The sequence below is a fragment of the Colius striatus genome, chromosome Z (assembly GCF_028858725.1).
Source record: "Colius striatus isolate bColStr4 chromosome Z, bColStr4.1.hap1, whole genome shotgun sequence".
Taxonomy (NCBI): Eukaryota; Metazoa; Chordata; class Aves; order Coliiformes; family Coliidae; genus Colius; species Colius striatus.
The window spans coordinates 5,236,832-5,251,457 of NC_084790.1; the positions used below are offsets into that span (position 1 = coordinate 5,236,832).

Genomic DNA, 14,626 nt, shown 5'->3' on the forward strand with positions numbered 1-14,626 from the left:
GCTCAGCCTAGTTCACTCAGCAAACAAATTCTGCTTTTGCTAGGGAGTTACTTCAACTAAGAATTTTAAAGTTTAATCCAAAGTCCTAAATTCGGGAAATCTAGAAAGTAAAAAATTCAGACGGAAAAGGGAAAAAAAAAAAAAAAGCTGTTTGATGCAGACTGGAAACGTGTCTGGTTCCGAATTTGCTTGCTCGAGCTTCGTTTCTCCCATTTTGCAAGGGAGAGGGGCTGGCAAGCTACATTCTCCCAGGAAGAAGCCTGGAAACTTTTGTCAGTCCAAGCATCTGTGTGGGTGGTACGAGTTTTTGAGAAACACATAATAAATCTAAAGCTGAAGCCGAGACCGAAGCACAGTTTAGCAAAAAGGGGTGAAGAAAAAATTTAAAGAGAGTTTACAAAATCGAAGGGATTTTTCCCTAGCAGATCAGGACTGATGTAAAAATTAATAGCTTAGTTTACGATCATTTCTTGTTCGTTTGGATTCAAGTGGCATTTTAAGAGTCTCAGGCTTTGTCATGGAGCTGGTAGATTCTCCTTTTCGAGGAGCTGGAGAGCTGGGATGTAGCCTGAGAGTTTTGTATGTGAAAAAGAAACTCTTCCAAGCCGCTCTCAATGTTGTCACTGGTTTTGACAACAATAAAAATGCAACTGGGCGGGGGGGGGGGGGATATAAATAAAAGAAGGAATAGAAGAAGAAAGAATCTCTTGGGCAACGAGGGTTTTTTCCCCATGCACCATGTATTAGCATGAGGGGGAAAAAAATCATCTTCCTACTGAAGGGGAAAGACACCGCCTGATACGAATGAATTCCCAGGGTCAGTGAACGGTGGTGAAATGCAGAAATTGTGAGACAAGCCGGGGCCTGCCTCCTTAATGCAGCGGCGCAAATTACTGCCTGGACGTGAGGAGCTGTAGGAGAGGGAATCCAGCGACACACTGTGAGGGGCTGCCCTCTGAGCCTCCTTTTCCCCATTTTTCTGAAGGTTTCTGAACCTTCTTTTTCCCCATTTTAACCAGTCCCTAGGAATCTCCAACACCAATCCCGGCAACATGGCGACAAGGATGCGAGACAGGAAAATATATTCAATGAGAGGGAGGGGGGAAAAGCCAAGGAGAAGCCCAAGCCTGACTCAAGCTCTTGCTTCTTGAGTCAGTGCCCACCAGAGCCCGCACGCTTTTCTGCTTTTAAATTATAGCATCACCGAAAGTAAATGGCTCTCTGCATGGCTGGACATCACCCAGCCCCGTCCTGGGGAGAAAAACAAGCCTTGTCTTTCTGTTATACTGTTATTTATTATTGTGCCAAGGTTATAATTATTAACCTGGAACTTCATTTATTAAGAAAGATCAGAGCTGGAAAAAAACAATAGGAGATCATTTCTCATGTAAAGCTCTACCCAACCTTTCTGTATGCATAGGTTTACCCCAGCACCTATGGATGTCCCTAGCTGTACACATCAGTGTACAAAACATTGACACACGCACACAACCTTCCTGTGTCTACAGCCCAGTGCTGTTTTTCGGTACCTTTTAAGGCCTTTCCACCCTATTCTTCCGACAGCAAACAGAATTCCCCTCTTCTTTCCAGCGCAGGGACCTTCAGCTCTCAAGTGGCCCCAGCAGCAGAGCAGTTTGAGCCCGTCAAGCATCTAACCCTTTTCCAGAGCTATAAAACTTTTATTAGCCCTCACTGCTTTAATATAAGGTTTTTTTAGGGCTTTAGAGCGTAAAAGGCAAATTATTCACGGCATTATCCCATCTGCTTTTGCTGCTGGTGTGGGATGATTGTCTCTCACCTCCACTGATAATGTAACCTTTGGCGTCATCTTTTTCCCCTTTTAATAACAATTTTAGATGCCTGTGTTAGTTTGAAAGGTCTGTGGGTGTGTTTGCGTGCATCTATGTGCATACGTATGTATGTATACTAATTAACTACAGTAAGTAATTTAATTTCTCTTCACCTTTAAGGTCCTCGCACAGAAACTCTGGACCTTCTTTCTTTCTTTTCTTTCTTTCTTTCTCTTTCTTTCTTTCTTTCTTTCTTTCTTTCTTTCTTTCTTTCTTTCTTTCTTTCTTTCTTTCTTTCTTTTTTTGTGATTAATCCTTTTCCTTTGTTTTCATTCGCGGCCCAATGGCATCCCGGCCCCGGCGCCACGTGACCCCCCTTTGTGGCTGCGAGCGCAGGGACCGCGCGGGGCCGCGGAAGGGATGGCGGGTCCGTCGTTATCCCGAACCCTCGGGGGTTTCATCCCAAAAGGGGACTCAGCAGAGGATCCCCCCGACTCGTGTTCCGAAATATCTTGCGCATTGCTCTCCCTGCGCTCCTGTCGCTGTTTTCACTTCCACGTACTGTATTTCTGCCCTTAAATCCGACTGATAGGACAAGATAAAATTGGTAACAGAAAGTTTATTCAAGAATTGTTCGACAAACAACCCTTCAGCAAGGAAATAAAATAACTACTTTAAGAACAAAGAAAGATCTCCAAAGAGGAGGGAGGAGGTGGGAGGGAGGGATTAGCTATAGTTCTTCTAATTCAGGACTATACAATTACAGTCTGGTTCTGCACTCATGCCTCCAGTAGAACTAATTACATTATTCATAAGTACGAAGGTAACATAAAACTACTGGTCTTCCTAAATTACGATAACTAAAATAAGCTTGTTGTACGATGACAAGGAAACACAATGTCCTTTACAACAAGTAAATACTAAAAAAGTACAATTTGATTCTTTTTTCCTCATATAAATACATAATATTGGGGATAAATAATACAAAAAAGGAAAATATTTTAAACTGGCTATAACCAATAAATATATATGAATGTTCACCAGAACACACACCTATGAAGGACGTCTCGACTGAGCTGGACGAAAGCCCTTCAAAGTTGTTTTTATACCCATTATATGTAAACTCCAAGTGCAACAAAGATGTCCAGACAAGAAAGCATTAGCAAATACGAGAGATCCATTCACTTCTGCTTCGATTGGAGGACATTCCATTTGTTCAAATATACCCTGTTTCCACATAAGTTCAAGAGGAGAAAGAAGTATAGGACTTCTCAGTCTTAAGATTGCTTTTCTATTAACAAACCCTAAGAAAAATACCCCCACAGCAAAAAACCCCAGCGTTGTCAAACGGAGACGTCATGTCATCAGAGGCAAAGGTGGGAAAATATTCAGACCTGTTGACTCTTTCTTCCTGTCTTTGGACTGCTGTTACTGTTGGGGCAGGGGGGTTTAGGCATTTCAAAAAACGTTTTTTTATCGAATGTTTTGCAATGCTTAGACCTTTGTTATTCTTTTTTTAATTATTATTATTACTATTTTTGAGAGGGGAGGCAGGGACTGGAGAGGAAGAGTGTGAATCCCATGCATTGGCAGGTATGTATACTTGCAGACTGGTGGGAAGTTACTCGGCAAAAAGGATGCTCTTCCTCTAAAGACTGGAAAGGAAAGCACAAGGTTTCTCTTGAGATGGAGTTGGAGAGGAGGATACTTTTTGACACTGTCTTTTGATTGCATATGTATATAGGCATACATGTCTAAGTAGATGCAGATACATCAGTTGTAAAGATTTCTCTGGCTGAATATTCTCCTTTCCAGTGTCCAAGGATTATTGGTGATGATCTATGCTTGGTTTGGAAATGAGGGATACTGCTGCTTAAAATCTGCTAAGTTCCCACAAAACTACCCCAAATCTGTTTCAGAAGCATTTGTGTTGAAACAGGTATAGCTCTTCAGAGAAAGCACTGCTTTTGGCAGTGAATACTGAAACGGTTGGAAATTGTGCTTGATATAACCCACAAATAAGAATAGCAAGCACAACAACCTGGTAGAAATTGCCCTGTCAAAGAAAGAAAAAAAATAGCTCAACACAAAAGTTCCTGAAGATGATCCTGCCCTTTTCCCCTCTCCTATGCCCTGTGATGGGGTCCCATCTGCTTCACCTGAGCCTGTCCCTGCTCTCTATCACAGGTGGGTCAGCTTGGGCGCCTCTTGGATTCTGCCCTGAGAAGAAGTGTGGTGTGTAGAAAGGTCTGTGTAGGTGGGGTGAGTCTCACATGGTCCGTGGTGCTGGCTCGGAGGCATCTGCGGAGGCCCGTTGTAGTCCATGTTGGCAGCCTGGTGATGTTGCAGGTGATTGAGACCATAAAGGGATGGACCAGAGGTGGGCATAGAATCCACATAGTTACCTCCAACATAGACGGGGCTGCCCTGCATGCTGGGGGTCCCGTAGGCCACTCCATTCCCTTGTAAGACGTGGGGGTCATACTCGGGGGCCGTGTTGGCATATTTCTGTTGGGAGGGGCAGCCTTTGATGGGGTTTTGGTAGCTAGTTGACATGGCATAGGCATTTTGGTGGGGTTTATTGAAGGAAGGTGGCGAGGGGGCATCGTAGTTACTGCTCATGGTGTGCAAGGCGTTCATAAATCCAGCGGAAGATTGCATGGTCTGAGGCGGGCTGCCAGTGGGGGAAGGTCCTCCAGAAGAAGACCCCATGCCTTTTGACTTCTGATCTTTCTTATACTTCATTCTCCTGTTCTGGAACCAGATCTTGATCTGCCTCTCACTGAGGTTCAGCAGGTTGGCCATCTCCACGCGGCGGGGCCTGCACAGATAGCGGTTGAAGTGGAATTCCTTCTCCAGCTCCACCAGCTGAGCACTGGTGTAGGCTGTGCGGGCTCTCTTGGAGGCTGAGGAGCCTGGAGGGCTTTTCTCACCACTGCAGGTTTCTGCTGTCCACAAAATGAAATAAAAGATAATTACTTACATGCAGAAATTGAATGCATCGTTTCTTAATAAATCCTGGAACAGGCACAAGAGTTCGACCCCCCTCTTCCCTCACCCCTTTGCATTAGCCTGTACTCCATAATCATGTCATTTATTAAGAGTTCTGTTCTCCAAAGCTGCCCCTGGTTTATGAAAATTTGATCATGTCATGTACAAAAGGATTCCAGGGCCATTTATTTAGGAGTCGATTATTTCCAACAGATAATTTTGAGGAAATAATATTTGGCAGGGGGGCAGTCACCACAAAGCCAATTAATACTAACACGGGTCAGTGTTGGGAGGCATTTTGTTTGCCAAGGTACAAATGCACACATACACACATCTTGTCCACGCCTTGTGTTTGTATAACACAAACACTTTCATGTACCTTGTTAAACAGCAAATCACACTGGTACCTACCTTTTCATGAGATAAACATGTTTATAGCAGGTAAATTATACTGAAGTACTGTGAAATGTGCGCCAAAAAGTTTATATTAGTATATTTGTCAGTGTTGTTTTCATACTGATTTGGTTTTGTGGATTGTGCAAACAATGTGTCCGTATGCATGAAAGAATATGCATGTGTTTATGCATATGCTCTGTACATGAACACAGATACTCAGAGCACCATGTTCACTGCTGTGCCTGGAAGCAGGGAGGTGGCAAGAGAACAAGTACTTTACCTTAGCATCGCTAAGTAGAGCGATGGGAGTACACTTTTGTGTATCTGTATCTACACAGTCAGGCATCAGCTCTGTACAACCACCTGGTTGTATTTCCCTGTGGTGCTCTGGACATGTTTAAAAGAAACCAAGTGTACACCATCGGTGCTGCAGGATGGGCCAAGGCTTGCTCAGCCAGGCCAGAGCATGTGTCTAACATTCTTGGGATCATGTCCAACACCAGGATCCTTGCTGGACCCTTGCTACACCCCCTCCGTCCAAACAAGACTACTCCAGTTGGTGGTTTCATTAACTCATTGTTTAGTAAAGTGGAGGGTTAGAAAAGCAGAGCAGTGTACCTGTGCTAGGGGAGCTGTTTTTCTGTTTGGAGTTTTGCCTTGATTCTTTCATCCAGGGGAAAATCTGCTTGGTGAGACTGGCATTTGCACTGAGGTTGGCTTTGCTGGGGGCAGTTTTATTGCTCCCCGACTGGTTATTGCTGTTGCTACTGGTGCTGTTGGTGGCAGGGTTCGGGGTTGGTGAGACGGGGGGAGGTGGATGGTGCTCCTGGGGCAAACTTGGACGCATGCAGCTCCCATTCAGGTCTTTACTTTTTGCGTGTGGGGTTGTGTTGCCAAGAGACTGGAGGGAACAGGCAGACCTCTGGTAGTCGTTCTCCACATGAGAAGCTGCCTGGAAGGACTGTTGGGGACCCTCGTAGCTGAATCCATTGGCACTCCCGTAGGAGTAACCCCCAAAGAGTGTGGAGCTGTCGTAGTATGTTGTCTTCTGCATCTCTGGGACTCCCCAAAAGGATTTTTCCAGCTACCAGGGTCTTGACACCCCTATGGCAGAACATTGGCACCCGAAGGCCACGTGACAGGCCCTTTCCAGCTGTCTATTGGAAGCTGACCTGAAAGGTTAGGAGAAAACACACAATAATAGTACTGGTCCTATGAATCCATCTTGGGGCTTGAAAGGCCCATGACATGAATAGGGTTCCACAGAACAGGGCAAACAGATGCTTTGAGCAGATTTTGTCCTGTGTGCAGCCTAAGGAGGCTCAACAAATGTTACGATGCAAAAGTGTTGAGATGATTTTGGGGAGCCAGTTTTCCTGGTTAGTTGCATCTTTTTTCCCCTTAGAGGACAGGATGTATAACTACACACATACTCTGTAAGTACACGTGGTTTCACCTGTATATATCTATTTACTTCTATATTTATCTACAGACCTATATATACACACAACCATGTGTACACATATACTCCCATATACATGTGTACATGTGTGTGTTGTGTGTCTGTGTACATATCCACGTCCAGATAACACACATGTTAACATAAATATATGAATCTAGAACAAATAGTTGCTAGCTACGGGCATGAAAGCAATGAAAGTCTTGCTTTCTTAGCCCTGACTTATTCAAACCAAACCTTCACATGCATAAAGAACAGGAAGATGTTATACCATCTGAAATTAAAAGTCCGATAAGTTTGTTATAAGGCCTCTGTTCAGTATATTTGTTTTAAACTGAAAACAGCAAACAGTCAACATATTTTATCCAGGTAATGGTGTCCTGACACAGTTAGCTTCATTTGCTTTCTGCGCAGGAACTCACAGTTTCTGTGGAATTCAGTGCAAATATTTTAAGCAGATTTGAGCAGGGGCATGAATTCAAGAATGTGATTCCCTTGGCCTGTTTGTTAGCCTCTGCCTCTCTGGTAGCACAGGTTATGTTTTGAAAACATGCCTTTCCATTGCTTGTGCTGCATTGTACTCATCAGTTCTAAATCGAGAACTTCCAGTGGCAAGATGTGATTCCAAAACCAGCTTCATTGCTGTGTTGGTTTTTGTTTTGTTTTGTTTTTTGCCTTGGAAAACAAACACATCACCAGGCCATTTGCTCTTAACTTTCTGCCCCTTTGATTTTCCATAGTTCCTCCCTCCCTTAATCCAAGCTGAAAAAGTCAAAAAACCCAGTCCAAAGCTTCAGATTACAAAATGAAACCTTCCTCTTTCCTTTCTCTCCTTGGCCTTTTAATTTTTCTGTCTATCTTTCTTTCTTTTCTCAAAGCATAAACTTTCTCTGTGATAGAGTAGAAATACCCTTTAGAAATATGAAAGCTATCTGGACCTGAAAATAATCTGACATCTGAGGATCAATAATGTATTTTAAAAAGTCAGAGACTTCTCTCTGCAGCTCAGAGCTTGCAAAAAGCCACTGTGCATTTTGTTCTGGAATTGATACCCATTGTAAATTTAATTGTATCTCTTGTATATTTAATTTTATCTAGACTCTTTCATTCTCTAAAATAAAATAAAATAAACTCTACGGAGATAAAGTCTAATGTGATATTTCTAAGTACCGGGATTTAACAGAAGCCACAGCTCAACGATAAATAACAGCTTTTTTTTCCGTTCTCTAACTGCTGTGTTCTCATGGCACATCATATGAAACCTCCGTGCACTTCTAACACAACCTCAGACAACGCACCCACCAAGGGACTGCTTTGCTTTTTTTTTTACATGAATTAAATCCCGTATGCATTCCCAAATCCTTATTGTATCTTCCAAGGAGATGTATTATTGTCTACCGAGAGGATGATATCCTTGCTGGGAGTTATTCTCATTTGCTTTCCTCACCATGATAAATTTGTCTTATTAAAAAGTAGACTCCACTGCCCGAGCCGAGAAGCTGTGAATTAATTAACAAACAGCAGCGCCTTTATTATGAATAGATTTTGCTGAAAATCTCTACGAGGGCAGAGGTGGGAATTTCTCCAAGGCCTTGCTGTCTGGCATGAGGTGCTTAAAAAAACAACAACACCAAAACAAACCCAAAACAGAACTGATCACAGAGGTTCAATTAAAGCACCTAAAAATAACAGCGATGTTTTGATTTGGTTTGTTTTTTTAAAATGTCCATAAAATGAATTTACGATCCCCTTTGCCCAAAAGCTCAATCGCTTGTGGCTTCCACAGAAGATTTGCTTTGTACCTCATCTTTTAGCACCTCACAAATGCCGCTCATTTGTCTTTTTCCGAAGACGGCTGTAACCCTAATTATTTACTCCAAGGAATTGCTTTAAAAAAAAAAAAAAAAAAAAAAAATCTCAGGCGGAATAATAAATATTCGATTATCTCCTGTTCCAATTAAACCCGGGCAGGAACAGCGCTGCGTGTTTCATCACGCTCCAAGTTTCACTTTGCGAGGCATTAACATTTAAGCACCAACTCTTTGCCTGCAACTTTTGAGTGTGAGGATTTAGAGACGTGTTAAAAAAATAGTGATATCTCTAAAAAAAATATCGGTGGGAAGGTGCGAGAGGGAAATGGTTGCGGGTAAGAGGATGGTCGCGAAAAAAAATCCGTCAGCCGGGGAAAAAAATAGATGAAAACAGTGTAAGACAGAGGTATCCTCCTGTAAAGTCATCCCCTCCATGTTGAAACCCTAAATTCAAACCTGCCCGTGTTTATGAAGAAGAGCAGCGCCTTTCCCCTCCCCCCGCCCCCTCCTAAGGTACATTTCCCACAGTCGGCGACACCAAGCATAGCCCTGCTTTTAATTTAAATTATTATTAATAATAAATATTCCAAACATGCTCTTAACAATAGGTCGGCTGCTCAGAAAGAGCTCGAATCCCAGCGCTTGCCTTGCGCTGGGTATGCCTGGAAAATAAAGACACATTCCTAAAATTTCCCTTTTCCCTTCCCCCCACAACCGAACCCCAATCACAACCCCCCAGTTGTAAAGCAAGGGGGGGGGAGTGGGGGTGGAAAGGGCCCTGGATGAGGGCTGCAAAAGAGCCTCTGCGTGGAAGGAAGCTTAAAGCTTGTGAACTCTTCTTGAACCGAGATTGGAGTCATATGGTCATAAATCATTGGGACATATACTCCGCCATTCACAAAGTGATAGCCTATTTGAGTCCGGCTTACCTTAGTCTCTGACGAGCAAAGCACGGGCAGACATAATATATTTTCACATCCAGCATCCACGCAATCAATAAGCAAGGAATGACCCCCTTCCTTTCAAAACGGTAAAGGAATATACGAGAGAGGGGGGGGAAAAATCCAGCATATGCACGTATATATGTAAAAAAAAAAAAGCCAAAACAGAGGGGGAGGGGGCTCAGCCAGTGGAGCTTTCGGTTACGGCAGCTCAAATTGTCTCTGTCTCCGTTTGGGGAAGGGAAAAAAAAAAAAAATCAAGATGCTTTCCAGCTTCCAAGATGGGGAGAAAAGCTGAGGGCTTTGAATGGACAAACCCTGAGGTTGTGGTTGCCCTATAGACTGGTACGCGCTGCTCCCTGATAACAATGGCCTCTGCTTTACCACGGCAAGGGGGAAGAAGGGAAAGGAGAAGGCAAAAAAAAAAAAAAAGAAGAAAGAAAAGCTGAACACAACACCCCCCCCACCCCCCCCCCCACCCTTTTAACTATGCAATGCTTGGCTGGGATTAAAATAATAACGAAAAGAATCCAGGCTACGGGGGAAGTGGGGGGTGGCGACGAGGGGAATAAAGCGGAGGGAATATTTAAAAATAAAGATTTGGTTTGGATTACCGGGCAAAGACAGCAAGCCTCCCAAACAGCGTCACTAGTGAAAAATTATGCTAATTGCAGACGTGGTGGACAGAGGCCTAGGCAGAAAGATAGCAAAGCTTGCCTTTGATTCACGTGTTTAACAATTAGGTGTCAATTTATGCTAATAAACCGTTTCAACATAGTCATAGTCTCCCCCCCTCCCCTCCGCGGCGGCGAGTGCGGCTCTTTGAATCGCTGGTGTTTCTCCTTCCCTGGCCCTTCGCTGCGTTTGGCTCCTCGCAAACACCACCCACCCCAATGAAACCCCCTTTTCTGGACCCCGAAGAGGGGAGGAGGAGGGGGAAGGAGCCACCGGCCCTGGCGTTTGCAAGGATGGAGAGGAGGGAGAAATCTCGTGTGTTGCTGCAACTCTGCAGCACCGCGTAAGTTCGGCGTCAAGTTTGTGCGTCCCAAAGTCTGGGGGTTCCGCTCGCCCCTCGGCCTCCACCGGGGAGGAGATGTGTGGTTTGGTGAGGTGTTCAAGGTGCAAATCACCCCTGGGGGAGGCCAAAACAGTGAGATGTAGAACAATAAAGATGATTATTATTGCTGTTATTAATAAGGCCGTTATTGCTATGCAAGGCGCTGTCGCCAAGAAAGATTTATGCCTTTCTCCTCTCCCACGCGGTTGCCGAAAGCAGAAACTCGCCAAGATGCGTTTTAGGGAACGTCCGTGACGAGGAGGGGCTGGAGAGTGGGAGGAAGGCCGGATGAGGAATTTAGGTGTCTGCACTTTTTTCTTTCTTTCTTTCCTTCTTTTTTTTTTAAGTGCTACTTTTGTTTCCCTCAGCAATTATCTCCCCGCCTTGAATTCTGGCACTGGCTACTTTGGGTGAAGTGCTGACGGGGGGGGGATTCCCTCTAAGCAAAGCCAGAGAAAGAGGGACCCAAAGGCTCTTTGGACTTCACCGGGAAGGTATGGCCAGTTGGCGGGTGAGGGGAGAGGGGGTGTGCATCATTTTTTTTTCTGTGTGTATGTGATAGGTTGATAACTCTGAAAAGAAACAGAAAGGTGTCCAAGAAAGCGTTTGACTCCTGAGAGAACTTGCCCTCGGCCGGACAGCCCAGGTTTTCTGGATGGTGGACGAAGTCCTGTCCCAAAGACCACGGTGTTCGCAGCTATTGTCCTGTCCTCAGCCCTAAGCCCCAAGGCGGGAGGGTTTTAACCAGGGGACACCACTACTACAATGTAAAAAAATATATATATATTTTTTTTTTCCATCTCATCTGACTGTTTTATAAACTGCTCCAACATAAATCTTCTGGTACAAGACAGCTCCCATTTTGGAGCCCCGGCGTTGAAATTCTAGGGAAGGAAAATAGGAGGGGACTATTCTTCTAAAGACTTCTCTGTAGGTGAAGTACCGTACAGGTTTCTGAATATGGATCTCCACTGAGTCATTCGGAGTACCTAAGAAATCACAAGTACCTCGGATTCTGCAAGTAACTCTTCTGAAGTGCAAAATTTAGTTTTAACTTTTAACTAGCAGCCAAGAAACTCACTCCAACTTTCTTAAGAAGGTCGTCGCAGGTTTTTATCTCAAGCTCCTGCACACAGGGATCTTAGGCTCCAAAAACATATTTTCTTTGGTTGTAGCTTATTTTTCTTTAAAATGCAATTCCCTCTCACTCGTCACGAAATCAGCAGCAAATGTGGCGATCTGACTGGGTTTCCCTTCAAAGGGAGTACAGGAAATATCTTCCATTTCAAACACTCCCTCGAAGTTACGGCCATAAATCACAAAGTTTAAAGACAAGCCAGTAGCAAAATGAAAATACTCAGCTGAAATCCAGGGCAGCCATACTTACTCTGGGGTTGGAGGAGGGGAAAGAAAAGAAAGGAAAGGGGAAAAAAAGTCACGTTGGGTGACTTTAGGAAGGGAATGGCTCCAAGCCTGATGCCGAGAGTGATACGGAGACACACACGGACAGGGACCAGGTAGGACAGTCAGCAAAACTCACCAGTTCTCAGATGTCTGGTCCAGCAAATACGAGGCAGCGGTGGAGATAGGAGAAGAACTGGGGGGGAAAAAAAGTATGAAACTTCGGTCAGAAAAGCGTGGACAAGGGGATTCATCATAGGGAGGAAGCTTTGGGTGGGAATGGGGAGAAGATAGTCTCCGATGAACAAAAGCCCCAGCATTTCCTCCGAAATATTCCCCATCCAAACACCACAACACTTCCCGGGGCTGCTCGATCTCCTTCCATCGAGACCCCAAAATTCTCAGAAGAGGCGGGTGGCACCGGTTTTATTTCTGTAAATCTGATGCAATCCCTTGTCTCCCCAGTGTTTCTTTCCACCTTCTCTAGTGGAAACCCCCCGGCCAGGGTAACGCTTCGCCCCCTCTAGGTCTTGTGTTAGTGATGTGAACGGTTTGGAGTGAAGCGTGGGCGGTTTGTCCATGGCTGGTGGGGAACTCTGAATATCATACAATATATATATGTATATAGAGAAGGGTCTTGGTTAAATTCTGGTGGTAATTTCAGAGTTCAATGCTTTTATGACAGTAAATACGTGCAGTTAGTTAGCTCTGGGATCAACAACAGGGTAACAGTTTGGGAAATAGGATAGCAATATCCTGAAAGGTAGAAAAGCCTTTAGGACTCCATTCTGGGATTTTTTTTTTCTTATTTCTCCAATGTGTTCGGAGGATTGCCACGAAGAGGGGCAGAATGGAGATGCCTTGCAGCGTATGAGGACACCATTCACACAGTAGTGATATGGTACCAGAATTAACGGTGTCGAGACACAAACATTTTTAAAGCCACGCCGAGATTTATCACCGCAGCTTTGGCACGAAGGCCTCAGAAAGGGAGAAAGAAGGAGAGAAAGAAAAAGCAATCTCATTTAAAAATATTTTCGTTTTGGGAAACATTCAGTTGCTTTAATAATCCTGTTTCCGTTCTCTATGTTGATGTTATTAATCTCAAATAAAAATGTTCCCCTCACACCCCTGCTCTGCTTGTGACAACATCCCTGAGTCCATAAATCACCCGCGGATGCTTCGTGACCTTCTCCAGTCGGCGGCCTATAGCTGTATTTTTTATTAGTATTATTATTACATGCGCGCACGCTTTAATACACAGCTTTGGCAATATTCCACTGACATCACAGCCTTCCTCAGTTCCCTCTGTAGAGTACACACAGTGATTTGTAAAGAGGAAAAAGGAAAAATAATAATAAAAAAAAAAAAAAACAAGGAAAGAAACCAGCCTTTCTGCACAGTGAGCTCAGCAAAAGCAGGCTGAGTCTCGGTGAGATCCTCCCACGGCGGGTCCGGGAAAACGTGGGCAGCCCGAGAGGAGGTGGAGAAAAGAAGGAAAATCGCCTTTATTTGGAGTGGATGTGCCAGGGAGGAGGGAAAAGGGGAAACAAACACACAATCAAAAACAAGCCGGCGTAAATAACGGCTCCGGCAAGGAGGGCGAGGCGGAGTTTGGGAGTGTTTTTCTTTGTTTTTCGTTTATTCCCTCACAGTACAGTCAGAAAATAGATAGAGTGAGATTTTCTTCCTCCCCTCCCCCTCACAATGGTCTTCTTTGTTTTTGGGATGGGGTTTTTTTGTTTGTTTTTTCTCTGCTCTGCATTATTTTTCCTCGCAGAGGCGGTGCAGGTCCAGCCCGGCCCCTGCTCGCCCCACACCCGCCTATGGGCTCCTGCCCCCGAGCAGGGTGGGGGGAGCCGTGCAGCGCCCACCGTCTTCTCTGGCCTGGCTTCTCACCCTCCCTTGTCCCCTTTTTCGGTCTAAAGGTTTTCTCACTCAACAAGCAGAGAGTTCGAGGGAGGGAAGAGCTTCGAGGAGAAGTGGAAAATTATGGAGGGTCCCGGACCTTCTGAAACCCTGAACAGAAGCCAGTCGGGATAAGAAATCAAAATGAAACAGACCGAGCGGTGGGTTTGCCTTGACAGATCTTTTTCTCTCTCTGACCTTTGCTTAGAAAAGCAATAATTTACCAAGTTAATGATTCAGTGGAAGGGCTTTGAAATTGTCCCCAAAAAACCGAAACAAAACCAACACCCGGCTGGACACAGCTCCCAGCCTGCTGCCGGGTTGGGTCTCCCCAGCTCCACAGAGCTCGTGTCTCGCCGCTAAACCCTCTCCACACGCCAGGGAGGGGTGGGGTGTGGATGGGGAGGGAATGGGGGGAGGGGGCGTGGGGAGTGCGTGGGGGTGAGAGGAGGAGGCAGTTTGCGGTATCAGCGTGTTACAAATCGATATTTTCAGAGCAGCCCACCAGAGAGGGGCTGGAAATCACCACCCCCCCCATAACCAAATGCCAAAATAATAGCTTGAATTATGCACTCACGTGACTATGACACGTCAACCTTTTGCCCGTTTTATACAGAATTGGTCAATGGCTGGCTGCCCCCTCCAGTCCCACTAATTCCCCCATCAGCAAATTCCCCAAACTTCGTGGCAGGCGGGCGAGCGATACCCCCGGCTCCCTCCTACCTTCAGCTGCCTTTGGGGCTCTTTGGGCTGATTTTTAAATTTTTTTTTCCTTTCCTTTTTTTTTTTTTTTCATTCCCCCCCCCTTTTTACTTTTCCTCTTTTAACCTGAAGGCAAAAGAAGCAAATAAACACTAACGAGAAAAGCGCTC

The 14,626-nt window shown here is 44.9% G+C and overlaps 1 protein-coding gene across 2 annotated transcripts in view; it reads right to left on the bottom strand.

The window, feature by feature from the left end:
• Positions 1-3,792: 3,792 nt before the first annotated feature.
• Positions 3,793-14,626, bottom strand: part of HOXB3 (homeobox B3) — a 40,258-nt gene continuing 29,424 nt past the window's right edge. Inside the window, exons 3-5 of one of the 2 annotated variants that reach the window (XM_062017237.1) lie at positions 11,986-12,042; positions 5,796-6,349; positions 3,793-4,735 (exon numbers count right to left, since the gene is read on the bottom strand). In XM_062017237.1, coding sequence (XP_061873221.1) covers positions 3,972-4,735; positions 5,796-6,231 — 1,200 coding nt within the window. In that variant the 5' untranslated portion in view covers positions 6,232-6,349; positions 11,986-12,042 and the 3' untranslated portion in view covers positions 3,793-3,971. Of the gene's footprint in view, positions 4,739-5,795; positions 6,350-11,985; positions 12,043-14,626 lie in introns of both variants that reach the window. The other variant, XM_062017236.1, reaches the window with a different exon arrangement.